The 27,566-nt window shown below is 36.0% G+C and overlaps 1 protein-coding gene across 3 annotated transcripts in view; it reads right to left on the bottom strand.

Moving 5' to 3' along the window:
- Positions 1-27,566, bottom strand: part of UPF2 (UPF2 regulator of nonsense mediated mRNA decay) — a gene marked incomplete at its 3' end in the record, with an annotated part of 61,993 nt that overhangs the window by 13,638 nt on the left and 20,789 nt on the right. For all 3 annotated transcript variants that reach the window (XM_084306538.1, XM_084306536.1, XM_084306537.1), the window contains 12 exons: positions 27,456-27,541; positions 22,001-22,109; positions 20,632-20,745; positions 19,374-19,490; positions 14,231-14,416; positions 13,504-13,707; positions 12,680-12,955; positions 11,356-11,539; positions 7,358-7,497; positions 5,906-6,010; positions 4,497-4,595; positions 3,615-3,782 (listed from right to left, as the gene is read on the bottom strand). In XM_084306538.1, the coding sequence (XP_084162664.1) occupies positions 3,615-3,782; positions 4,497-4,595; positions 5,906-6,010; positions 7,358-7,497; positions 11,356-11,539; positions 12,680-12,955; positions 13,504-13,707; positions 14,231-14,416; positions 19,374-19,490; positions 20,632-20,745; positions 22,001-22,109; positions 27,456-27,541 (1,788 nt within the window). The remainder of the gene's footprint in view (positions 1-3,614; positions 3,783-4,496; positions 4,596-5,905; positions 6,011-7,357; positions 7,498-11,355; positions 11,540-12,679; positions 12,956-13,503; positions 13,708-14,230; positions 14,417-19,373; positions 19,491-20,631; positions 20,746-22,000; positions 22,110-27,455; positions 27,542-27,566) is intronic.

Genomic DNA, 27,566 nt, shown 5'->3' with positions numbered 1-27,566 from the left:
AGAGCAGTGCCCCACTGGCAGTGCATTAATGAGGAGTGTGAGAAGATACCAAGTACTCAGATGTTACATTTGAAAATAAACTGTTTCAAGCAGTTCAGATTGACTCTTACAAGAACTGAAAAAAAAAACAAAGAGTAAAATAAAGCCCTATCAACTGAAGTGTTTACTTAATGAAGCAAATCAGGCAGAAGATTTTATTATTATTATTATGCAAAGTATCAGTTATATTGAATGCCAATACAAGCTTGTTGTTAAAGCGTATGTAGGAAAGATAAAGTTCCTGAAATTCCAAGAGAAAGGTAAACTGCACTTACTTATTGATGAGCAGACTTTGCAAGTTCCCAGTTATTCTCAAATGAGGTTTACACACAATACACAAGCAAAACTAACCAGCCCATTAGCAGTATCTCATGGTAATAATCATTTCCTAGCTTCACCATGAAGCTCCTCAGCCATCTTAATACGCCCTTTGCTTTTTGCCTATTCCATGGATTTACCGTGTCTAAGTGGGTGGTAAATGTATTCAGACAGGCTGCTCACAGTAGGAAAAAGAAAAAAGTGAAACACATAATGGGGCAAATGAAAGCAAAGGATCCAAAAAACAACATGCTGGTAATTAACAAAATATCACTGAGTCACTATCTCAAGGCAATCTGATGCTTGTCAGCTGAAATCATCAAGTCGCTGACGACAATCACTAAAAGGATGTGACTACTGAGCTAATGGAACATGGAACATTCCCAATCTGCAAAGAGAGGAGAGGTGTAGTGACAAACTCTTACAAAATCTGTGAAATGGGGACAGATTATAAAGAATTCAACTTCTGAGATGGCAAACTGAAGAATGAACTTAAAATGATCACTCAGAAGACCAGATTACATTACGGATTTGATAAAAACTTCACTGAGAAGAGGGAATTTAACATTCAAGCCCAGGTGACCATTCTACGGATATTACCTTTTTATGCTATCTTGCTAAAGATCTTTCAAAGGAAATCTTACCTTAGGTACTAACCACAATTCTTGCTACTGGGTGACTCTCTATTTTACAGTCTAAATCTCACCTGTGTTCAGATCTACTTGGCATAAATCTTGGATGATTTCAAAAAGCATCCAATGGTATTATATCTTGGATCTCATCTCTTATGATGCATCTCTTTACTTCCCTCTGTTCTCTCACTTCTTGTGGGTAACTCATGATGCCACAGTCTGATTTTCAACATCCATGTTGAGTTCTACTGCTGCTACCTTTTGTCAGTTTTGTCATGCAAGGATAACATAGGTGACAGGTAAAAATAAGACACTGGTCTACCTGATATTCTTGCTAACAGCTGCTGTTGATGATCACAGGCTGACCCAGGAGGATAAAATACGATGTCCTTGCTGTTATCAGCATGCAATGACTATTAATTCAGGTTATATGCTGCTGGTGAACAGCAATCAGTTGTTGTGTTATTTCAAACAACTGGTAGCCAATGTCCCACTAAAATCAGGCAGAACACTGGCATTTGAACGGACCATTTAACAACTGGATGTCAGCTATCAAATATTAACCTCCAAAGGGAATCTCAGTGCATTCCATTTTCATCAATAAATACTTCCTTTACAGCTGTGATTTCCAGTTTCTGCAGTACCTTTGACAAAGAGCACAGATCAAGCCAACTGATAAGATATAAAGTGGTTAGTTGACGTTACAATGAGGTGGTGATGCTCACAATGATTGACTGTAAGGATAAGAAATTACTTACAGCCTTCTAGGTTGTCTGCATAATCCTTGTGCTTATATTGAAAATGCTGAAAAGTTTACAGCTATAAGTTACCAGTAAATTATATTTAACACTTCAGAACTCAGTACAATTTCTGCTCACAGATTTTAAAATAAAGCACTTAAGAAGCTATTATTTTCTTTTCAACTCCACCTCTTCTTTCCTGCTTATTTTTCTATAAAAATGACTACTAAGACGTATTTTTTCTGAATGCAAAATTATGGACAAAGAAGCCTTTCATTGACTCAAAAAAATGAAGTAGTGTATAGAGTGACTTTTTAAAAAATAATAATTTCTAGAAACACTTAGAGGAGTCTTGGCAGGAAGAGCCTACTCCCAAAAGCAAATACTAGGGGAAGAAGGAGGAAAATCTCCTGAACAAGTTGTGCTTTCTTTTTCAAGCTGTAGAATGCCAGCAATATTTTCCCCTTGCTAAGAATATGCAGATCCTAATATTTCTGGTCACTTTGGATATTCCCAGTAAGTTATCCTGACGAAGTCAAACACTTTTTTGCACAGTGTTCTCTAAATCCCTTTCCTACTCAATGACAGCAGTTAGAATTCCTCACTTATAACTTTATACACAATGTTCAAGTTCCAGAACAGCAGAATAACCAAACAAATGTAGTAAGGAAATCAGTTAATCATCACTGCTAAATACACACAGTATGTGCTTACTCAAACAGGTATCATTACTTATGCTCTGAAAGCACGTACCTAGCACAGCATTTTCTTAACAGAATAATGAAGCTTAAAAACAGATTCAAAATTACATTTCTCTAGTGTTTTGTGATAACAGACCTTCTCACTTCCTACAGATTTTTAAGTCTTTCATTTGAGAGGGAAAAAAGAGATTCTGTTTCAGCTTACTATTAAGTACTCTACTACTAAGCACTACTGCAAAAATTCAGGTAACAGAAGTCAAAAACAAAGCAATGACAGATCTAAATAAAAAAAAAAACAGCTACAGATGGATGGAATGAAATAATGCCTTGTTTTTGCTTTCCACAAGCTCACTAGAGTCATTCAGTTTTATCATCAATTAACACAACTAAAAATCATCTGTAAATTTCTTGTCACGGTTTATGTCCTTCATGTGGGTAAGTGTTAGGTATTTGTGTATTATACATTTGCTGATCCAGGAACATTCCAGCATATACTGGAGAAAAGAGCCAAGACAAACGTACAGCTTTGCTGCATGAAGCAAGGAGTAGTTTTTGTTGATTGTTTGTTTTGTTTTTGTTTTAAGTTAACAGGATTTTCATTTAAGTTTCACAGACATTCGCTCAGCTCATTCTGGAAGAATCCTCTTTAAGAACCTTCAGATAATGACCGTTTTCCAAGCTGAACAAATTCAGCCAAGTAGCAGTTACTTCAGAAGCTGAATTTAGCAAGCATTATATATTTTGATTTGAAGCTGAAGGTTTTCAGCAACATCTGCAGAATCTTTGAGATTTTGGAATATTCCTTCACCTTTTCTTTCCTACTCCTTTGAACTTTCAGTGCCTGTTTGTCAACCACGTGTTTCATCTTCAACAGTATTTAAAAATAAAACATACCACTGTTCCTGTGGGTTTACTCAGGGAATGTAAAATTAATAATGGTACAATTTAAACAAAGAATTGTTATACTTGATTACTATTAACCAGCAAGAATGCCAAGGAATTGCATGTGGTATTTTCTGTACTTCAAAATTAAGGTCTGCATCCTGTTCTGAGAAAATGAAGAAATAAAAAATGACTTTTAAAGTCATATAGAGAGTGACTTTTAAAAAAGTGAAAGAATATTCCCTACTGCTCTTTTTTTTTTTTTTTTTAATGGAAAACCTATACCTTACATACACTCTTACCTGCTGTTTGTTGCCTTTTCGTGTTAACATGACAAATGGCATTGTGTCTCCAGACTCTGACTCCCCTTCTCCACTTCCAAGTGGGGGACCTTTCTTCAGCTGACTTTTGAGGTGTAGGGGAATAGCCACATCCAACTGATGTACTTTAACTGATTCGCCACTCCGTTGCTGTTAAAAGGATGTCAATTGTATAAATAATCCATGCTAAATATATGAGGAAGCCTAGTAACGTTCACATCTTTATGACTGAGAACATGTTTAACCTTCCAAGAAAGAGTAATATATAAATCAATTCACTAGATCTTATTACATTTTAGTTTTCCTCACTTACAAAGAAGAAATCTACAGGGACAGAATACTTCATATCTTAAAGGAATTCTGGATAACCTAACCTTTTAAGGAAAGAAATCTACAGAAGTGATTAGTGATACTTGAGAATGGAAATCATACATTCAGGATGTTTTTTATTGCATATGATTAATACAGTCCTTGTTCAGGGCTTGCAGTACTCAAGTATTTACCAGATGCAATTGAAAACCATATACAGCGCTTAGAGGTGATGTAAATTTAAGTGCAGCTACGCTTCAGACATGTTATAAGCTAAGCTTGGGTAGTCTACAATGAAGTCAGAAGTGTTGCCTAATATCCGATGCAATTATTATTTAACCAATAAAAGATGTCAGCATGTAATATATTTTCACTGACCAAGCTATTAATGTCTGAAGGCTACTTATCTAAGCATGCCAATTTAAGAAAGGCCATGAGAAAAACAAACAAACAAACATTTTTTAGCATGGTTACCTATGCATTAATCATTTACTTATAAAATAAGTAAATAAATGTAGCTGCACAGCTAATTACATTCCTTAAAAAGGTTTATACCTGAAGATTTTCCAGCATCATTTTATCCAATGCCTGAATGAAGTCCTCATCTTCTGCACAAGGAACATGTTTAAGACCTCCTCCTTTAATCATTACTTCCTATTACAATGGAAGAAAAAAAAAAACACCTCCATTACATCAATTTCAGAAATATGAATATTCAGTCCAGAAGTAAAAAAAAAAAAGTCTTCATTGTTTCCATGATATACATAATCAAAAGCTTTAAAAAAAAGTTAAAGAAAAATGTTTTTTGCTTGAATTATTTTCTTGAAGAATTATCTTCTGACGTTTACTGCATTACGAAGGTTGGTCACTCATAACATTCTGAACATACTAGCATGCATGTACATATTCTATGAACAACAACATCAAAAAGAAAAACCTCTATCCGTACTACACACAGTCTAATTTTTCCTTGAAGTCCATAAAATTAGATGATGTTTTCATGACAAATAACATCCTTCAGTATTTGGAAAGAAAAACGTGACAACAAAAACAGTATTTTAATGTACCTTTTGGTATACAGAGCGTTCACTGCTTAAAACTTTGGAAAAATAACTAAGTATTTTCAATTTTAAAATGAACCAAAATGTAATGCAAAACTGGTAGAGAAATGCTTTTACTCAGTGACACCTACAACTGTGAAGAAACTGGAATTCAACCGGCAACAGGATGCCATGAGCACAAATTTGTCAGCACAAGATCCAATGCCTCATAGTTAAGGCAGCAGACCAGCACCAAGTAAACACATCATCTAAATAGTGCTGGAACTGGAGACCGTGCAATATAAGTGCTAGCTCCACACCTCACTCATTTTGGCTTTTGGCAACAATGCTGCTTGTTCCTCTGCTATAAGCTATGCTGAAATCTATTCTCTGATCAGTGATTTAACAGCAGGGTTAAAAAAAAGAAAGCTTTTATATGCTGCTTTTTAAAGTCGGTATCCCAACACATTGTTCTATTACAATCATTATTTTCATTACTATGTAACTGCAATTCAGGCTTAATTACAATTTGCTATTCCAAAATCCGTATTTTAGGTATTCCACATTTTTTAGTTTGTCTCCTTTTTGGTTTTGAGATGTAGTACAGAGTACAGGTTACCTTGTACCAGTTTGCTACCATTACTGGCATTGCAAAACCATCACTTATGCAACTTTTTCCAGTCTAGCTACCTCTGAAAATGCAGTCCTGTGAAAACACGTAGTAAAGTTGATGGCATTAACATTTTCAGAAGGCAATAGTGAAAGTCTGAAAATATAAGCTCTTAAATGTATTTGAAATAATAGCAGGAGGGGTTTTTGCTGGGTCTTCCTAATACATTATGAGCAGCACTGGCTAAAAAACATTCAGTAAAGAAAACCAAAGCAGCATAAATTAATTTACTTATTTGGAGTAACAATACATACTGTATTCTCCTCATCAGTTTCATTTTCCTTATTGGAGTCTGTAAGATAATCAGTGTTTTCTTCCTCCTCTTCTTCACCTTCTTCTTCCTCATTGTCAGAACCCTCCTGAAACATTCAACGTTTATAATTTGAGAATAAAATAAACTTAACTGTTTTAAAGATAAAAAGTTACGCTTGTTCACCAGTGGTATTCTGAGGAATACAAGGGTTTACACAACTGAATTATACATCTTCAGTCACAACATGCTGATGTCTGTTTCCAACGCTAAAAACACCCTAACACTCCATTTCACTTGGAGAAAAAGCAAAAAGCCCTCTTGCATTTGACTCCTCTCACATTTTCTGCATCTTTCACACCCCACCCTCATGTGAACCTGTTTAGTTTAGTTTTAGTAATGTTTTTGGTGTTTTTTGTTTTTTTAGTGTTTCACAGCAAGTCTACAGTCTGAACTCAGCCAGCTTTATTTACCATTTTCATGAATATATAGCAGAACATGTTGAAAATTTTCATTTAAACATAGGGGTTTTTTTAAAATACTCATTTTATTACTACAATGTTTTTTAAACAGTAGTACAGATCACCTGCAGAGGTTGTGGAATCTGTATCCTTGGAGTTATTCAATCTGGACATTGCCCTGGTCAACCAGTTGTAGGTAACAGGTAACCTTACTTTGGGCTGGGTGGTTGGACAAGACCTCCAGAAGTCCATTTTCACACCCTCAACCATTTATGATTCTAATCATCTTACTAATTTGTGGGTAAAGGCACAAAACCAGCCAAACTTCAGAAACTTTAACGCTGAGTCATCAACTGAAACTAGGAACGAGATTCCTAGTAAACCAACCAACCCAAGTATAAGGAGAAAAAGTGTTTCCTATTTCCTTGATGAAATTCATGTTAGCATTATGCTAACATTATCACGTCAACTTTGCTGTATCATAGTGACAAGTTACAATTTTTATGTACGTCTGCCTTTTTTTATTGGCTACACTTTTGATTGAGAAGATTACCAGCACAGTAAACAAGGAAGCTTATTATGCTCCATAAATCTTATTTGTTCACATTATGCAGGTATACTCTGAACAACTGTTATCTTTCCTACATGACATCTAGTCAATATGTTTGCCTCTGTAACAGATAAAGACAACGATGCGAAGGTATTTTCATGCCACAAAAACTAAAGGCATCTTTTGATTGAAAAGCAGCATATACCCTAAGTAAAGTTGTCAGTTCAAGTTTTTCATCAAAATTTCTTTGGGTAAGCCTCAGACACCACTGTATTCTGTTTTCCACATATAAACAACTGGGACAGAAATATACCCTTGGTGTACTGACTTGGTTGCACATATCCACATTTCATCTGTTAACTGTGACACAGGAGGGCTTCAGAAAGCATCGAAATATTGATTACTCATGCTTTTTATGCAAGGCAAGGCAAATGATTAAATTCACCTCTTCTTCTGGCTCGTTTACTTCACTTTCATTTCCAGATTGTTCCTCTGTCTCTGCTCCACCTTCTTCTTCTTCTTCATCCTCTTCCAGATTCTCTCCTTCTGTAATGGAATCTTTGGAATCTTTGTCATTCACAAGCCCTGTAGATTGGAGAAAGAATTAAAACAAAGAAAAGAGTCAGAATATTAGAAATTATGTGGGTAGGATCACTTCAGAAGTCCATTGCTGCTGAATACTAAAACTTCCAATGGGTCATAATTTATTTTTCAATAGAAGTATTTTCTCTATATAGTTACCTTGTTCATAAATAATCAGTAGCAAGGGTAACAACTTCCCTCAAGAAAAGGAGGAAAACATGGAGAATAATTAAAACCTTCAGTCAAGAAGCTGCACAGTGCAAACAGCTGCCAAGTAATTTCAAACTAAGCGTACAACCTCACTGAAATATGCACTGACATACGAGCCCTAAGTCATGGATGCTCAACTGAAGTGGCAGAGTCCAGAAGACAAACCCCTGCAGCATTACTTCCAGTACATTGTGCTACTTCAAGAGAATCTTCGAGTTCTTAAAGATTAGTCAAAAAGCATCCGATTAAATTTTCTTTAGCACGCTTTAAGTACTCAAACTTTTCCACTGTATTTCTGTTGATAGAGAAATAATAGATGATGGTATTTCTATTTGTTACAGGTAAGAGTTTTGAAAGAAACATTTGCTCAGTCTATAATCAACCTTTCTGACTTTTCTAGTGCTCTGAGGCTGCACTTGAGCCTACAAGGATATAAGTACCCACATGAAGTCTTAAGAAAATCAGAGCCTCTTCCAAAACTATTGGCTAACGTGCTCATCCTACTTGCAGAAAGGACTGACCGTTCTCTCATGGTGTTTTAATTCATCTTGTGCTTTCCTGTACTGACCTGCTTGCCACCGCTATTTCTCAAGCTGTTTTAGGGTACTCTGTGTGCAAGGAATCAAGCCTAACTTCCCAGAAACTGTTTTCTTTCAACAAGATGTCTTTCAGTGTAATATTCCTTACCTGTACCATTCCTACAGTAGTGAAGAGTAAATTTTAGTTTCTTTCAGAGCTGTGGTGCACGTTTTAGTTTTGGATGCAGATTTTTATTAGATTTTTATTTCAGAGAAAATATTTGAGAATTGAGCACGGATCTGATATTCATGAAAAAGGACTTCTTAGAAAACTGCTGTTGCAAAACTTAAACCATCCTGTGCAAAACAGAATGAAGTTCTATCATACCCTATCCTGTTCATACATTGTTTTAATTATTTTCATGGATCTACCAAGTCATTTAATCCTCCAGAGGATCACGGCTTGATGTGGTAGAAAGTGATGTTGATGTCAGCCTTCCACAACACAGCAGATCCAAGCCAGTCATTTTTTGACGATTTTGCTAAGGGATCAGTACAATTACTATACTGTTCAGCATTCGTATTTTGAAATTACTACTTTCAAAATTTGAAGTCACTAAGCACACACACCTTAAAGTTTTTTAACTTTAAGTTTAAAGTTAGCTTTAAGCTAACTTTAAGTTAGCTTAAAGTTTTTTTGGACAGCATATGAACACACCAGTTCTGTGCTCATGGCATCCCGTTATTTGCATTCTGCATATGGCAGAGAACAAATGCTGCAACATGTAGTTCTTAACCAGAAGTCTAGATTCTCAATAGGCAAATAGCTTGCTGCATAACAGATTTATTTATTTAGCTCTACCTCCAGATGCTTTTATCTATGTGCAAAATGCATATACACACAGCCAGGTTTCTTTACAGAATCTCAAAGTTTGACAGCTAAGACCACAAAGGCCAGCTTTAGGAAGAAGTGAATCCTTACAGCCATGCTTAAATTAGACAAAACTGTGAAGTGAATAGCATTTATGGCTATATAGTAGCTAGTGAGGATTTCAGTGCTGTGTGAACTAAGGTATACTTCCTTCTTCATATTCCAGAGGTTTCAATTATTTTTTTGTTTGTTTTTCTTTACACAGTGTGCTCTTCAAAATCTGCTCTGCTCCGGAATTATGCAAGAGTTTCTTTGGAATCACTCTCAGTATTTTCTCACCCACACAAAGTCACCAGAGTGGCACAGGAACCAACAGTCCCCATTTCAAGGTCTGCATGCAACAAACTACTCCAATTCTGCCTAGAATGACACTTCAAACAGACAAAAGCAAAGCACATCACGGTCTGCAGCACGATACATTCTCAGTACTGTTGTCCGTGGGCCATTGGACTGTGGGTACAAGTTGATCATGAACTGCAGTTTTACTAGAGTTCTTAAAAAATATATAAAAAAAAACCCACCACAATTCCCTTCAGATATGCTCACATCATCACAGCCTCCGTACATCAGAAGAGGCAGATGAAAATCTCCCTGAGACCAACTTCAAATAGTCCTAATAAGCAGGACTTGGAAATACCCCCACCCTATATAGAGGTTTAATAGCAAGCAAGCAATTTTGGAAGAGCAATCAACTTGAGCAGGGGGAACTTCCTCATACTTAGTGAACAACCCCCCCCCCCCCCCCTTTCCAGTATTTAACTACATTGAATTAAACTGCTACAGCAACAGCAGTTTTTCAGAGAACAAAAGTTCTTACCATTTGTGTGGAGGAAGTGCTCAGTATCTTGCAGAGAACACCACAGTTTATACAATGAGTTATGAATTATTTCTTAGTTACCATTTTGAGAGCATAAAAGCTAGTAATTTAATTATACCATAAGGGAATTCTTACCTGCATTTCAGTTACTACCTACGTAATTTTAAGGCACATCAATTAAATGAACAGAGTATTAAAAAAAATTCCTCTTAAAGTGTAAGTTGCAATGTTTTACCCAGCAATTACACATACTCATCCCACTGGATTAAAGGATTACTCTGAAAATTGAACTTGTCTACTTAGATGAAATGCTTACAAGGCTGTAATTAACACCTAAAAATGTAAAATTTACATATAAAAGCTTGTCATGAAGAATCTGATCTTCAAATAAAAACTTAAGATTAAAAAACTCTACATAATGAGAAATGAGCATAGTAGCGTCCAAAAACTATTAAAATGTTTTGTACATAGCCCTCCTTAAGTATGATGGTAGTTTTAGATAAACACTCACCTTTTTTTTGTCAACTTTTTTTGTGAGCTGTGCTTGCAAGTCCATCATTTTTTCCTGACATTAACTGATTGTAACATAGATAACTGAAGCAAGATTTATAAATACCTCTTCCATTATTTATAAATAAATCATCACTGTTGCCTTTGCAGGAGCTACAGGCTAGATATTGTAAGGAAAAAGTAAGCTGAATAATCCAAAGTTCTAATTCATGAAAACTAAATTATCCTTTGATCTCTATTGAAACGTAAAGCCCATTCAAAATTATTCCAAAGAAAGTGTAAGGATCAAAATACATGATATCTGGAAAGAAACCCGTTCTCTCTTTTATCATAGTCTTATACTAATGCTTACTTTGCCAACAGCAGTTGTAGTCAAGTTCAGAACTGGGGAAGGAACACATGAGTTGCAAGCAACCAATCTACCACAATGCTTAGGCTGGTTTCCATCCACCAACCACCAGGCTACAGTAATCGAATGTGCAGATGCTCCTTGCTTTTTGTACTGGAGCATGATTTCTAATTTTTTTCTGATAAAATTCATAGCTGTCTTAGCATTTGCACTATTTTATCTGCACCACAGTGCTGCATACGTATTATATACATACACACACCAACAGATAATATATTTCTATCAACTTCCTTGTTGTGTTTTTTATTCTTATTTTTTTAAAAACACCCCAACACTTAGAGTTGGAAGATTCTATGAGCCCTATGGAGATCAGAAAAATGTAATCGAATTGAAAAAAAAACACCTTCAAGAATAAAAAGATCATATCATGAGAATAACGATAGTTACCCATCATCATCATGCAAACAACTTTAAGTTATACAGGAACTGTCAAAAAAGATTTAATTCCCCTTGCACATTCTCTTACCTAATTTTATTAAGAATTCTCTTTCCAAGTCTTGAACCTGTCTGATAGCTTCTTCCAGAGAACTGCAGAGCTTTATCTTTGGTCTCAGGAGTTCCAGTGTATCACTGATCATATAGTCAATGTCTATAGGAAATGGGTGGTCTTTTGTCCAGACATCCAGACTTTTTTTCCACCAAACATACCGCTAGAAAGAAAAATATTCAAGTTAGTTTATAATTGCCAGCGCGCATACAACCAAGTTTGTAATGCCTAGCCACATTTGTGGAGTAGGAAATGCAGAACGTTTCACATCATTACTCTATTTCAAACAAAGAAGATATTCTGACACCACTAAACACTGTTTTAGTGTAATTTCAAGAAGGAAGCAGAAAGAAATCAGGTCCAGAAACTTGCAGCATGATCTCAGTGAATGGAATTTCCACATCATCTCATGGGAACCCATCCTACTGTGTGAAACTCCCATCGTGGAATCTTTTTGCCTTAAATCTATCCCATCAGAACTTGCTGCATCTTGTGGTCATTACTGCTCATCTTCTCAATAAGTGTGCCTGAGAAGAATTTGACTCTTCCTTCTTCACAAACTCTGTTAGATAGCTGAAGACAGCAATCTAACCACACCCATATAACATTGTGTTCTACAAACTGAGCGACCCCATAACGTGGGAACCACAATCCTTCTGATCATTTTATAGTGAACCTCTCCACTAGAATCAGCTCTGTTCCTAGGCTCTCATCTACCAGGAAACCCTGACCTGGAAAAAATACTCTAGATGTGGCCCTTAAAAGTCAAGTAGAAAGGAAATTAAAAGAAAAATCACTTTCTTCAATCTGCTGGCTACACTCTCGTCAATACAGAGTAGTGTGCTGTTGGCCTTCATCACCACAGTGGTGCAGAACTGCCTCTTGCTCTTGTGGTCATGCAGTCCAGGAGTTCTGGCTCTCTTTCTGCAAAGCTGTTCTCTAGGTAGGCAGTACCAGCCTGTGTTGTTGCAGGGAGCTATTCCATCCCAGCTGCCACACTTGATACTTACCTTCACTGGATTTCACAGGGTTTCCATAAGCCCATTTCTCCACTTGCTGAGACACCCTGATTGGCAGACCTAAACCTCCAGTGAATCAACTGCTACCCCAGTGTTCTGGGATTTGTTGGATCAACAGTAACATCTGTATGTCAACATACACTTCACTTTCACATACAAACAGTTACTAGACAGAGAAGATTCTAAAAAATTATAGTGGAGAACAATCAGAAAGATGCAAACAGACTGCCATACATTAACTCGTTAAAGAAATCTGTGGAGCTATGACAAAAGTGTATCAATACCTGAAAGTACACAAGGAAGCAATCAAGTTTTCGTTTGCTGGATCCTCTGTCAAAATATTGCCCGCAGGTATCAAGGATCGTACAGACTAGTCTGATTCTGAAAAGATGCTCTGGGGGATCCAGTGGACTAGGACTACCATCAGGGTTCACACCAAACGATGTGAATGAATATAGAGTTCGAAATATTACAGCCGATTCCACCATTCGATAATTGTAAAGCTCCCCCAAAAACTTGGCACTGCTGATCCGCCGCTGGTTAAACTTTGGCTGGTTAACCTTTACAGGAAAGAAAAAAGTCATTTTATCATGTAGACATAATAGAATCTTTGTGAAACTTTTTTTTCCCTTTTAAAAAACAGAAAAGCAGTATAAATGCTTGATAGAATTAACTATAAGATGGTTATATATAACCACATGCATTACACAAAATCAAAATGTACTGAAGACAGTTATGAGAGCCAGTCAAGAAATAGCTACTATAAGTGTTCAAATACATTTAACATGCTCTGTCCAAAATCCATAATTTTTCACTACCCAGAGAATTGTGATTGTAACCTCAGTCAAAACATGGACTAATCTCCAGTGACTTGAAGTTGCATAAATCTGACTACACTGTGCAAGAATAAATTGAGTTCTGTTATGACAGAGGAGGAAAAAAAACCTGTCCTAGGAATCTTTGCAAACTTTTTTTTTTTATTTATAATGAATCTACATATAAAGGAAACAACTGAAAGATGGCTAGAAAAGTCAGAAAAAATACAGAATCTAAGGATTCTTTTCCTTCAACAGCATTATTTTATTGCCTTTTTTAATTTATTTTTTACCTCCATTCCTAGTCGAATATCCTCTAGTACTCCATCCACAACATGAATTCCAACATCTTCCTGGTAAAGGACCAACCCTGCTAGGAGGTTGGCTACACAGTGAATACTATTATATTTCACATTCCAGATGTTGATCATGCAGCATATAACGTAATCTTTTACTTCTGCATCCTGCCAAGGCAGCTTGCGCATCTGTCTCAGGACCTAGATCAAATTTTAAGACAAGTTGAACATTTTAGCAGACAAAATATCAATATTTTCACAGTCATCACCTCTTCCACAGTTGGGATGAAATCCCTGTAAGCACCTGAAAAGCAGTATTTGTTCTTTTCTTCAAACACCATCTATAAAGCTTTTCATAGCTGCTACAGATGCAGATGTAACCCAAATGCTGTTCTCTAGCTACTAACCAACCTGTTCCATGATTTCATTGTTCTTACGGTCTGCTCTTGCTATTTGTAAGTAACTGTAGTCTATTATCTCTCACTCTGAATGTAAGATACTTAGCACAAAGACTCTTATTTCATTCTTTGTTCAGCACTTAATGCTTTGGAGAGCGTAGGTCCATGACTATGCATTACAAGAAATGAAACTTTAACAATTGAGGATACAAAACAGATCCTTCTTCCTTACAATTGAAGAAAAATGTACCTGTCCCCAAACCCTTCACAACTTAATATCACATCACTTCCAGCAACATTTGTAACAAGATTTTTAAAGGATTTACCTTCTCTGTGGTGACCTTTGAGAGATCTTTGTAGAGAAGCTTACGAATATATTCCTGCAATGGAGGACGTTTTTTCTTCACAGTTTTTTCAGCTGGAGGGGGATTACAGTAGTAGTAGGCATTTTCCACCATTGTAACATAGCGGGCGTCAAGATGCATTGCTTGTTTCTTTCTCATCATTTGTTCCTGGAAACAAATGCAAATGATCAGCTAGAGATATTGTCATTTTCAAGACAAAACCTTTTATATTTAAGTTTGGGACAAAGGAAACATAAAAGGTTGCAAAAAAAAAAAGTTAAAACATTTGATGAAGAAAGGAAAGAATGCATATATATGTTTCTGTGATGCTATTTCCATCGTAATTTTTCTTTACAAGCTCTATTTTTATGAAAGATAACCACAAAAAAAGTTACCAAAAAGTTATCTAATGTCAAACTTGAAATTTAAATACTGCTGTTCATTTAGTTCAATAAGATATTTTGAACAGGGCGGCTTATCTCATTAACCACATCTGATGTAAAGTTGCTGAAATACAGATTTCTTAACACGTATTGCATCAACATGAAAGTGCCAAACTATACAGCAATGTGCAACTCCAGAATTATATTCTTATATTCTATATTATTATATTGAGGGTTTCACAGGAATTTTCAATGATTTAGGCAATGACATTTTTCTTATTACATGCTTCATTGTTACTGTTTACCAAAGCAGTGTAGATTGCACAGAAAACAATACCTACCATAAAGGAATGTTTGAAGAAAAAAAAATATCATAGAAGTTAAAGCTTACTACATATGTCAACATTAATTACTGTATTTAATTGTCAAGACTGTCCTCATTTTCCTCAATGAACATAATCTTTTTGCCATATTCCATTTTGGATACATACTTCAATATTTATTTGGTGGGTTTTTAAAGGTTTCCTGAATCTAAGAATTCTGTACAAGAACAAGTGGTATTCAAAGCTGCTGATTTTTACAGCTAGAGATGTATATGAGCTTAATTCCGTTATGAAACATTTCCATATACATACGTATGCACAGATTTATGTACATCAACTGATATATTCTAAACCACTTCAAGGTAGTTAAACAGGAAAAAAAGCTGCACAGACTTGGACTTCATAATTCAACAGAGGTTGCTTATACAGTAATTCACAGCAAATGTAAGCCAAACTAAGGTGCAAACACTATTTATTGCTGCATACAATTGCTCTATTGGGTTGCATGAATTGACATAAAAACAATGTCAAGAATTTAAACCTTCTTTGATGGAGCAGCACAATTTGTCATCTTGCTGAACTTTCTACTGAGCTTGAATAAGCTTAAACTTCTTTTACAAGGCAGTGACTCAGTTAAACTGAAACGTAAAGATACTCAAACAGCTCCTTAGCCTTGAGTTTCAGCCAGTAGATCAATGAGGAAGAATAACTTGGGGTAACACAGTAACACAACACATAAGGCAATTTTCCTAGATTGCCTGGGAGGTCTCCATGTGACACAAACCCTAATGCACTTCGTTTTTAACCTTTTCCATGACACAAATGGCCTCTCCTTTGATTCTCTGAGTGTTCCTTTCCAAATAGGAAATTCCTGTCAAGTAGTAGCAAATTTACCCATGTTTTGCTAAAGTGCTGCGCATCTACTATCAACTACATAAATTGTTTTACGTGCTGTTTATACTTAGTAGGGAAAAAACAGTTACAACAGAAAGTTCCAAAACCTTACTGTATCATGCTAGTATCATTTTGCAAATCTTTTTGGCCTTTTCTAGATGCATCAGGAGAAAACATGGCAAATTGTATAAGACAGCAAAACCACATTGCACTACAAGCTGAACACTGAAGTGGGGTTAAGTAAAGCATAAGAGAAGACAGCAGATAGGCTTGAAAGGAAGATTTTTTTTTAATAAGAAATAAATCATTTGGGTATTTTCTTGTGTTATAAAGAGTTGTGTTACACTATAAATAAAGGTTTTAATTAAAATGTCTATCCACAAGAGACACTATATATACACACTACCCCACATCTTAAAAATCATAATTATTTTTTTTTGAGCAATTCCAATTCAAACTCTTAAGCAAGTGGCATTACTCCTATTCTCTATTAAAATTCATCACCATTTTAATGAACTGTTTGTCCGTTTTCATTAATGACGTCAAGTCAGATAGACATGTGTAACAGTAACAATACTCTCCCTACAGCAACAAAAACCTTGACTCACTTCAGAAGAAAGAAGCTTGAACACTTAAGACTATAGGTATTTGCTAATTAATTTTGGGTTTTCATTTCATTAGGATAAAATGAAATTTTAGCTATAGAACTAAAGCACTACTTTTGAAGGTTTTTTTTCCCTCTTTTTCTTTTAATAAAAAGGGACAGATCAGAAGCAATGTTAAAATGCTCAAGGTAAAACAATAACAGGGCTTTTATTTTCAAGGCCAGCCACAAAACATCCCTCCATGTTGCAGAATCGTTCCCAAAGGAAAATCCATTGAAAATCAGGTTAATAGTCTCGCTCCTACCCCCAAATAAAAATAAGATTAAACATTTACATAATGAAAAAGATTCTTTTTCAGGGCAACACAGAAAAAGAAGGCACCAAGTAAAACATAACAAGCACTAAAAGCCCAATTCAGAGAAGTATTTCAGCACGACTGACATTTAACCTCTCTGCTTGTTACAAGTCACTGAAAATGTTCAGCTCTTACCAGCACCATAAGCCCATGATCCAAACTGTAAAACAGTATTTAAGTCAAAATTTCTGTAGTTTCTATAGCACCTTTTACACCTCAATTAGTAGGGATTCAAAACATTTTTGCCATCCTGTCTTTTCCTGGTTCGTCATGCATTAGAGATGGAAATTTACTGGAAACCTTATGAGGCTTTATACTTCTGTTACTGAAGCAGTGATTGCTGATTGCTAGCTGTGTTCTTATACCCCTGGATGTATACTAAATGTGACTTCATTGTGAAGACAAATCACATTTTTATGGTGCATGAAATTTTAAAAAGTCAATTAGGTAAAGAAGCTGTGGTAAAGATAATAAAAATTTTAGAAGTTAGGAAGAATTAATAACGACAAAAAAAATGCCAGCAAAAACTGAAGCGTCTTTGGAAGATAACAGTGCTTTCGTGGAAAAAATACTTGGTTATGGAAAGGAATATATTTAACAATAAAACACAGCAGCTGGCAAATCTTTAGAAAATTGAAGCACTCAAGCCTCCTTTCAAGACACAAAGCACTTTACAACTAAGACTTGCAGTTAATTTGTCCAGCTCTTTCCTCTTATGACAGCACCACAGCAATAAATGGTATGACATTCAAAGAGGCTCAGAAAGAAACAGCATTTTTATGGAAAACTGTATTGCAATATACCCAGGTACACAACAATTGCTGCCCTATTAACTCCACAGAACAGGAAGGGAGGCTGCAGATTCAGTGGAGACCTATCACATGTAAGCCTGTGCTTTGGTAAGGAAAGATGTGTGTACAGAAGACAGGGATACGTCACAGCTTTTAAGAGCTATAGCTCTAGAATGAGATACTGAATGCTTAAACCATTCCCTTCATGGAATCACAGAGTGGCTGAGGTTGGAAGTGACCCCTGGAGGTCATCTATTCCAACCCCCTGCTCAAACAGGGTCACCTGGAGCACTTTCCCAGCATCTTGTCCAGGTGGGTTTTGAATCTCTCCAGAGGAGACTCTGCAGCCTCTCCGGGCAGCCTGCGCCAGTGCTCTGTCGCTCACCATGAAGATTTTTCTTGATATTTAGATAGAACTTCCTGTGTTTGTGCCCGTTGCCTCTCATACTGTCACTGGGCACCACTGAAAGGAGTCTTGCCCTGCCATCTCAACACCTTGCCTTAAGATATTTATATACATTGGTAAGATTCCCTCTGTCTTCTTCAGTAAAACAGCCTCTCCTCCTAAGAGAGAAGCTCCCAGGCCCCTGATCATCCTCACAGCCCTCTGCAGGACTCTCTCCAGGAGCTGAAGGTCTCTCTTGTAGTAAGAAGCCCAGAACTGGACACAATGCTCCAGGTGTGGCCTCACTGGGGTGGAAGGGCAGGATCACCTCCCTTTGAAGGTCAGAAGGGAACATTAAAACATCTGATCAGACTTGTAATAAAAAAGTGGTTTAGTAGTTGGCCTGCATCTGCTTAAGCTGCTTCTAATTGAATGCCATTTCCCATTACTAATACCTACCTTTGAAGCATTTCAACCACATTTGCCTCAGTATCTTATCTTGGACAAAACATTTTAAGATCATCTCTCAAGCCAGGAAACGTATTATTCAGGGCTTAAATTCATACAACTGAGATACCCAAAGCTAATCCCCGTTCTTTTTAAATCTTTGCTAGTACTTACCTAGACAAAGATAACATTTCTATTTTTGCTTTAATTACCATCAAACTCTGTTTCTAAAATCCCTTCCTCTAGTCTTCAAAAACTTTTCCTTCAAATTTAGAGCCCCCAATTGTTACTCGAGGCACAGAAACCAGCTGTTTCCACAACTGTCTTCATTTCCAGTTAAAGCATCTTCTCCTGTTCTATTTGTTAATACTATTCCCTCAAATATTATAAAACATGTTATTTGTAGTTCAAGCACAATAGCTTTTTCCTTCAGGAATTTAATCCTTTATTCACATTTTCTTTTAAGTCATGAACGGATTTACAGATCAACCGGAGTTCTTCAGAACACGCTCAGGAAGCTGTTCTCACAGGAGGTGCAATCTGAGCTGAGACAACACTGAACAGGCTATAAAAAACAAAAGATACAAGCCCACAGGACTTACAAAGGCTGATACCACCAAAGCAGACTAGAATATATGTTACACCAGTCCAACCCAATCCTATTCCACAAGGATACAAGATTTCAGAAAGACTGATTTATTTTCCTCTCATACTCAGCCCTGTTTTTATTAAGAGAGTTCAGGAAGTTATCCGCCCCAAGCAGTCAAGATAAAAGTGAATTCCATTTTTCACTTATTTGTACCCAAACCCTGCAACTCACAATGAAGGTTGGTTGCACTCACTGTTAAGGTCAGACCACAACACAACGCCAGAAAAAAAGAATTGGTTTAATTCAGTACATGACAGCCCTTCTGCCCAGAAGACAACAGGTTTTTCTCTTACCAAAAGAACGCTGGTTCTCAAGTGAGATTCTGGTGATCTGAAGAGGAATCTTCCACAGGTTTCCAACAGAGTACATGCCATTTCAATGTGGTGATGAGAGAAGTCTGACAGAAGCATCTGGAATACATTTATACAAAACCACAAATGTTTAACATGCTTTTCAGCTGCAGAAAACAGTAACTTAACTACCAGACTTTAGACTATGGTGGTGTCCCATTCCTTTTTTTTTATTATTTTTTATTGTTAAAGAACAATGCATATTAATTTCACTGTTCATATGTCAACAAAACTAAAAAAAAAATCACCTCATTAAAAAAGTATAAGAACAGTCAATAGCCAAATTTTAGGCTCAATTTATCTGAAAAATAAAATGTTTCCTAAGCCTAGCACAAAAAGAACACTACATTAAAACAAGCATTATCATCTCTTCTTTATCCCTTCCAGCTGCCATATTTACTCTGAAGTTTATGCTGTCAGACTGGAAAGTCACCAAATAACGTTGCATAAACTCACAATACCATCAAAGAATGCCTAATTTTGATACACTGTTTAAGTTAAGCAACTTCTAAAAATTAATGGAGATTTGCATTTTACAGTATTTTATAGATGGTAGAAAAAAATTATGAGTGAGTAAAACTTTTAAGAATTCAGCTTCAATACCTAATGGACTATGAATAGAAGCTATTTCCACGGGAATGTAAGCCTTTAATGACCTTCTGAAAAAAGCCTTTTAATTTTTCTAGAACCTACTTTTAATTTGGGACTTGACATTAAAAAGTAACTTGGAATATTTATTAGCGTACAATTTGAGATGACATTGCCTAGAGATTAATGTTTCCAAAAGGTTTGCTGCCTTGCCACCAAAAGGTTTGCTTTTTCTCCCTTACTCTTTTCTCTCTAAAAACATTAGTTGAAATCAACCTAATGAAAATAAAAGCTCACTTCCAGCTTCACAGCAGAACAGACATAGAAGTAGCGATGTCTATCATTAATTTCAAAAGAAGTTTATTAGCAATTTGGTTCTGTTCAAATGTGGAAGTATATTTTAAAGTCCCGCTACCATGACAAAATTAAATTGGTTATTCCAATTTCTAGAATGGCTATAAAAGTGTCCTCACACACAGTAACAACAGACACCAAGGCTTAAAGCATCCTGTGCAGTGAATTAATGCAGACCATCATCAGTAGATATCTGAAGTGAAATATGATAGGGATATGTTATCAGTATATACAGTAGTATACAACTACCAAAACCAACCTTTAAGCAGTGGAGAGTATCATTTTTGGAGAACATCTTAAACTTGGTAAGCTCACCAATGAATCTCACAGTTTTATTCTTTGTTTCAATGTTGATCTGGTCCTTTTTTCTTACCTAAAAAGAAAGAAAAACAAGCATTTGATTTTAGGCTGTCAAAAATACCAGCTTGTTATAAAACAAGCATCCTCAATAAGCATGGGAATTCAGAAGTGTTTGATATTTGTTCAGTTTCTTATGCTCTACCTTCACCTATCCTTAGCCTCTCAGGTTTCCTAAAAGCCTCTCTACCTCTACAACATGCTTTTACGGCAAGTTTCAAATTTCTTACCCTGCCTGCCTGCAACACCCACACAGTTCTTTAACATTCCAGTATTTATAGACAGACAACAATGCCATCTCCTCTGGGCATGGTGAAGTAGTGGTTAGGTATTCTAGATTCTATTGCTTTTTGATTCAGAAAGTAGTCACCATACAAATAAGACCACTAGTATAAACCTCTAAGGAGATACTAAACACTGACAGCTTTTCCAAGTCTGTTTTAACAAAGAACAGACTTCTTTGTTCCTGTTTTTCATTTCGTTGGCTGTTTTTAATTAGATATCCAAAAATTTAATGAAAAGCACAAATTTATCCCTAGTTCTAAAAATAACCATACTGAGCAAGATACAAAATTACACTTCTGTACAACAGAAGTAACTTTTCCTAAGAATAAAAAGAGTTAGCTTCAAGTATTTCAGAATTCAGTGAATAATTCATATCTTGTAATATTTTCCTAATGTTGACATTAAAATCTGTGCCATAAAACTCAGAAAATGGTGAAAAAATCATCATTGTGCACTGTAACTAGTTCTACTACAAAACCACAACAATCATAGTTAAAGGAACAATGAAAAATACCTTTCATTCCTCACAAATGTATGGTTGGTAAAAACTGCAAAAATTAAAGCTTTAGAATTAAGTGCTATATTACAATAATAACCTCATAATGGGGGCTTGTTAGAATTGGTCAGTTCCCATTCTCCAAGTTACTAATTTAGAGTAAGCTAAAACTTCCAGCTGGAGCACAGCTCCAGATCTTTTCAGTTTAATTGTTACACAGCTCATTTTTATCATTATTTAACACTGGAAATTAAGTATGACACTACAAGCAATGCATATATGTACGGACATTTGGTAAGACCAAAAAAAATTTTGAATATACGAAAATCTATCATTCAAGAGCAAATCTGTTCAGCTGACAGATAACCACTCTAAATTGAGTCAAATGAACTTCAGAATTAACATCAACATAGTATTAAGAATTTTTTCCCCAAAGGATAATGATTAACATATTAATTGGAAAGCAAAAAACTAAACCAACAAAACATACATGAAATCTGAAATCCCCTTTCAGCATGGAACAAAGATCCTCTGCTACATCAGACATACAGGGATGCAACGTGGCAACCAGCCTTGCATAGAATGGTAGCAAATCCAACCTGCAAGCAAAGGTTACAGATACAGAGTGAGACGATAAAATAGACAAAGCTTATTTATGTTATAGAGAAAAAAGTGTTTGTCTACAAGTACTGCTACCATTTTACTTGTGGAGAAGGATGAATGTGCATATACTGATGGAATTGCATCCAAGCAACTTTACTGGCTCATGCTTCAGATTGCAGAATTATTTAAAAACAACAACACAAAAGGGTATAATACCACATCCTAACAGAAGACCTCAGAGCTGATTCACTTTCAAAATTACTGCCTTAAGTGAAATGGCAAACACCATCTTAACTGTGGAATCTGACATATTGCCCTTAAGAAATCCTAGATACAAGGAATATTCAGATCCCTTTCAATATGCAAAGTGACAAATTCTTACAAAATTCCTTTTGGGGGTGAAAGGGCAAGTAAGAATGTCTCTACTTATAAGGTATGAACTAGTAAATGACTGTAGTTCAGTTATTACATAGAAGAAAGCCCGGTAGATGATATGAAGTAGCAACCCTTCTCTAAAATGCTCAGCTAGTATTCCTACAGATAGCAATATTTCAGAATTTAAAGAACTTATTTTCTTTAACCTTTCCTTAATTATATTCCTTCATAACATGTTTCCCCTTAGGGAATTTTGGCATGCAACTTATATTCTCCTAAGTTCATATTTCGTCTGTGATGGGAAGAAACAACCTGGTTGCAAAAATGGGATATGTGCCCTTGATCCTAGTTCACGGCATTGCTATCAATAGTCAGAATATAAGAGCTGCTTCACATCTCTCTGTAGGTACCACTGCTACACACAGAGAAACCAAATGCACAAGTCTTGTACTTTCTTCACCTTATTTTCAGAGCATAAGTTAACACTGTAAATAGGAGATGAACTCTAGAACATGCCTTCTTTTATATAAGTGGAAACAACTTTGCATATTTAAAGTGAGAAATTGTAAAGAAAAAATGGATTTTGAGTTTATACTTTATGACACATTAAGGTTTTCTTTGTTGCTAGGAAAAGAAAAAACACTGCCAAGAAAATCTAAAAGCACAAGCAATATGTAGAGCTTGCCCTGCAACAAAGTGGAACTGGATTCCAGAATAGCATCAGGACAAAAGCCCAAAGCCAAACCATACACAAAGGAGAAGCAAAGCAATGCCACTGGAGCACACTTCTCAGATGTTTAACATCCACAAACAGAAATAGGGATAATTACATATCTAAGTTGTGGAACAGAAGCATTATCTTTGCATTTTTCAAGTAGCACGTTCTAAGTGACCTCCTGACAATGCATAAAACCCCTGGTGAAACATTACAGGTATCCCAGTTACCTATTTAACAGTTTTATGCCCCTGTTAATCAATAACTGTACCAGTATTTACATTTGTCAAGCTTGTTGGAACACACAGTCAAGGATGACTAGCCATAGCAAATTACTACTGCTTTTAAGCATTTAGTCATTAACTCACAGAGAAGTGAAAGTCTTGTTACTTCATAGACATGTACGAGCTAAATTAAGAGGACTCTGGCTCATTTGTGGGAGTGTATTTTGACTGAGGGGATTTCTGTGACATCTCTTAAAAAAAAGAGTAGAAGAAAGTTTTGCTTTCATCTGAGCAAATACCTGCCTGCCGAGAGCTAATAACTTCACCTCTGTAAACTGAACATACCTGAGGGAAAATTAAGCCTTACAGTGCATTGTTGTTGTTCCATCACACAACACAAAAGGTTTCTTCACGGTGAAGAATACTGAGACTGGGTATTTCTAAATAGGTGAAATATAATAAGGAAAAGCCTTGGGTCAACTACTGCGAAACTGGCTATCAGATATTGAATCTGTTCACTTGCTCATTCAGGAGACAAAAAAGTCAGTGTTCAGAAGCGAAGAGACTGCAGTATCAGTGGCACCACCTACTGGTACCTGTATTTAGGTAACCTGTTTTCTGCAAAAGCATTTCTTTTTCTTGAGGAAGAGGCAAAGAAACATCAAGAAAACAACCAAAACCAAAAACCACCACCAAGACCACAAAACCCACAAACAGTATCGCTTTCTCTTCTTGTTCTTCCACGTTACGAAGCGAGATCTAGCATCAGGAACAAGTTGCACCCTATGAACTAACATGAGAAACTGCTACTTATGACAGTTTTCATTTTCACTCTTATCTCAACTGAAATACAGCGAGCTCTGGCCCATGGGGCCACATGAAATCAATGAAATAGCTAAGACGTCATCTTTTTTGTAGAATTTCAAATGTGAATTTACGAACAAAATAAAGACTTCATTCAATTAAAGCCTGTAATTGCAATCTCTCTAGAACTGATGCCTCCAAAGTTTTACTAAGAAGGGTGAAAGCGACATTTTATACATATTGATAATTGAGATTCCACTACAAAGCTTAAAGAACGAAGCAACAGTGCATGGCAGAACTCCTGCCTCGTAAGCACAATCATAACACAGCTAAATGAGATGTACTTGTGTGTCTTGAACAGCTACAAACTGCCTCCTGCACTACTCAGTGGGAAGAATGTGATGCTATAGGTATTTTCACGCTATCAAATGAGCACTTTTTGATTTTGTTTTTTAGCCTTGGCATAAATTCTTTATCTCAAGCAAATCTCTCAATTTTATCCTCAAATGAAAAAGGCCACTGAAAGATTGTAAAGTCAAAGTTCAGTTGAACAAAAGAGGCCTTGTTAACAAAGGTTCTCAGGATAGGAAGATTCAAAGTTAAACATAAAGGAGGTTTACATATTTGAGTTAAAATGCTCATGAAGCAGTTAGCTTCTGAATTAAGAATAGCTAGTGTATAATAGCTGCAGTATACAAACAATTATGTATGGCCGTCTAGGAAAAGAATTCAGATGGATAGCAAAGAACTACACACAAATCCCCTAAAGCTGCAAACAGGATGGTCAAATCATTATACTGTCACTTTAGTACAAGCCATATAGTCCTAAATTACAATATTAATATTTAGTGAAAAATCAAGCCTTCAATACTGATCCGATAGACACTTCTATACTAGCATTGAAAAAAGAAATCTAAAAAAGGCTTTTTGTTCTGTTGGTTTAAGAGGCTCAAGTTACAGCTGAAAGTTAAAGTGTGATCCATTCATAAGCATTCAACAAAGCAGTGTAATGATGGTGTATTCTGACACTAATCTACAGGTAGTTGAGGAAAAATTACCTTTCTTTGCCAAACTAAGTTTACTGTCTTGAAGAACCCTGCATTTATCCCAACCTGCCCAAGCAATGAGGAGCAAGAAAGCTCCCTAGCAGAACCACATAATTAAACTTTCAAGAAGTATCTGCACTACTCCTCAAACAATCCCCCGCCAAAGTTTTGTAATTTCTTGATACAATTATCATGTCTGCATATTTCCTAAAACTACAATCTCTTAAGGGAACAAAGAGAAGTTACTGTACTCTTAAATATCTTATTATGGCTGCCAACATAATTGCCAGGTTTACACTATATTATTTAATGTGCTTGTAGACTAAACACTTTTGGAAAAAACACTGCTTTATCCATATTCTACAAGGACACTGTTCCTCTGAAACTTTTTTAAAAAATCATCAAGAATTTAACTGCAGCAAGCTTTCTGACATTGCTGCTCCAACGTTATCCTGGAGGCAAGTTACAGAAACTCCTGGAATTAGTAAAAACTACTATGCAACAAGAGAAGAGATGTCAGCACGGTTCAGTGAAGAGATACACAAAGCCAGACTGTTAATACAAACCTCTGAAGCATTATTACTTATTTTTTCTAAACCAATTTGTAGCATTTCACAGTAACCTGTACTGTATGCTATTAAGACAAACCCAGAGTTTTTTCACAAGGATTACAAACATTGATTTCAGGATAGAAAGCAGAACTGTTCCTTTATTGTGCACAATAATAAAGCTAATATTAGGGTCAATTGCCCTTTAAAATTGCCTGCATTTATGAGGCAGTTCAGCTGGTATTTTCACAGCAACTGTTTGTGGTTCAAAACAAAAAGCTCAGTCACCACTCCGTTCCTCCTGTTTAGTAGCCCAGAGATGGGCATCGCTAATGCAGGCAAAAGAACAGGCAGATGCATACAACTGGCCTGATCTTACAATGGGAGGCTGGAGTATTTATTTATTCATGGTATTCCTGCAGAGGTTCTCGGAGTACGCAGCAGAAAGAGGTATTAAAAGATAAGAAATTCATGTAAAACATTAATATTAATGTTTACAATTTAAGAACAACAGCAAGAAGATCATCTGACCCAGTTGTTTCAGTATTAGTCCCAGCTATTTAAGAACAAAACTGTCAAGAACGTAACAGCTCCTTAAGCTAACTGTGCCACCTTTAATAATCCACTGAGTTGCTACAATTCTTTATTTTTTATTTTTAATAATTACTGCCCAAATAAATTTGGGGGATAACAGAGCAACCACTAGTAAGACAATGAATGAACACTCAGTATGTTTTTGCCCCACGGTGTTAAAAGGGAATGGAATAAAAGGAGTGTGAAATATAACAGGAAATCCAAGATGATGATGAAACATTTGGAACTAAAGGCAGCATCAAAACAACCTCTGTAGAGAAACAGGACAAGGTGGAGCAAGAAAAGCGACTCCTCCATAATTGCACTTACGTAAGCTGCATCTATTTAAGGTAGAAGTTAAAAGTAGAGAAATATTATTCTAATGAATTTAACGATTTTATCTCAATGTTTGCAGTAATTTCTGTAAGTAAGGATCTTCCTGCAAGTGCCTATCTTATCCAAAGAGACATTCAAGAAAAAATGCCAAAATTCTTCATAGATAAATCTACATGGAGGGAAAAGGTCATTCACAAACTGTTTTGTTTGGTTCCTCTAAGCTGGCCGACTTCAAACCAAGTCTGTTCCAGAAGTTAAAAGGCTATAATGGTTATGTATTATACCAGAATTAACAAATCACAAGAAATCTTCCTTCCTAAACTACTTTGTGTATTTTTATATAAGAGCCTGTCAATAATTAGAGCACAAGTTCTCCAACACATCCTCCTCCTTTTGGTAAGTTTCACTGTTACTTGCATGGTTAGAAAAAAAAAGTCATGAGAAGAACCACTATAAATGCACAAGCACCAAACAAGAGAAGCTATCTAAAAAATTTCTATAATGCTATGGCAAAATATTTTGGTGAATTGTTTGATTATTAATAATAAATATTTCTTTTGTGCTCTAGCATAAAAATCACTCCAGAAGTGCACATCAGGAGTAAACACAGCCAAAAAGTGACTTGAACGTGCGATGGCCTTCATTAATTTAGACAGTTAAAAAAAATAAATATGTTAAGTAACTAAAGGGTGGATCCAGATTTCTTTCCTCCAGTTCTTACCTTTGCCTAGGAACTATGAAAAGGGCTCGCACTAGTTTTCTTCGGTTGGCTTTTGTATTCATATTCATGCAGAAATCCATGGCTGCCTGTAAAGAGAAGAGTCAAAATAAT

Source organism: Netta rufina (assembly GCF_964035555.1).
Source record: "Netta rufina genome assembly, chromosome: 1".
NCBI lineage: Eukaryota > Metazoa > Chordata > Aves > Anseriformes > Anatidae > Netta > Netta rufina.
The sequence above is the reverse complement of the archived record's forward strand: the minus strand, read 5'-3'. Positions and strand labels throughout refer to the sequence as shown.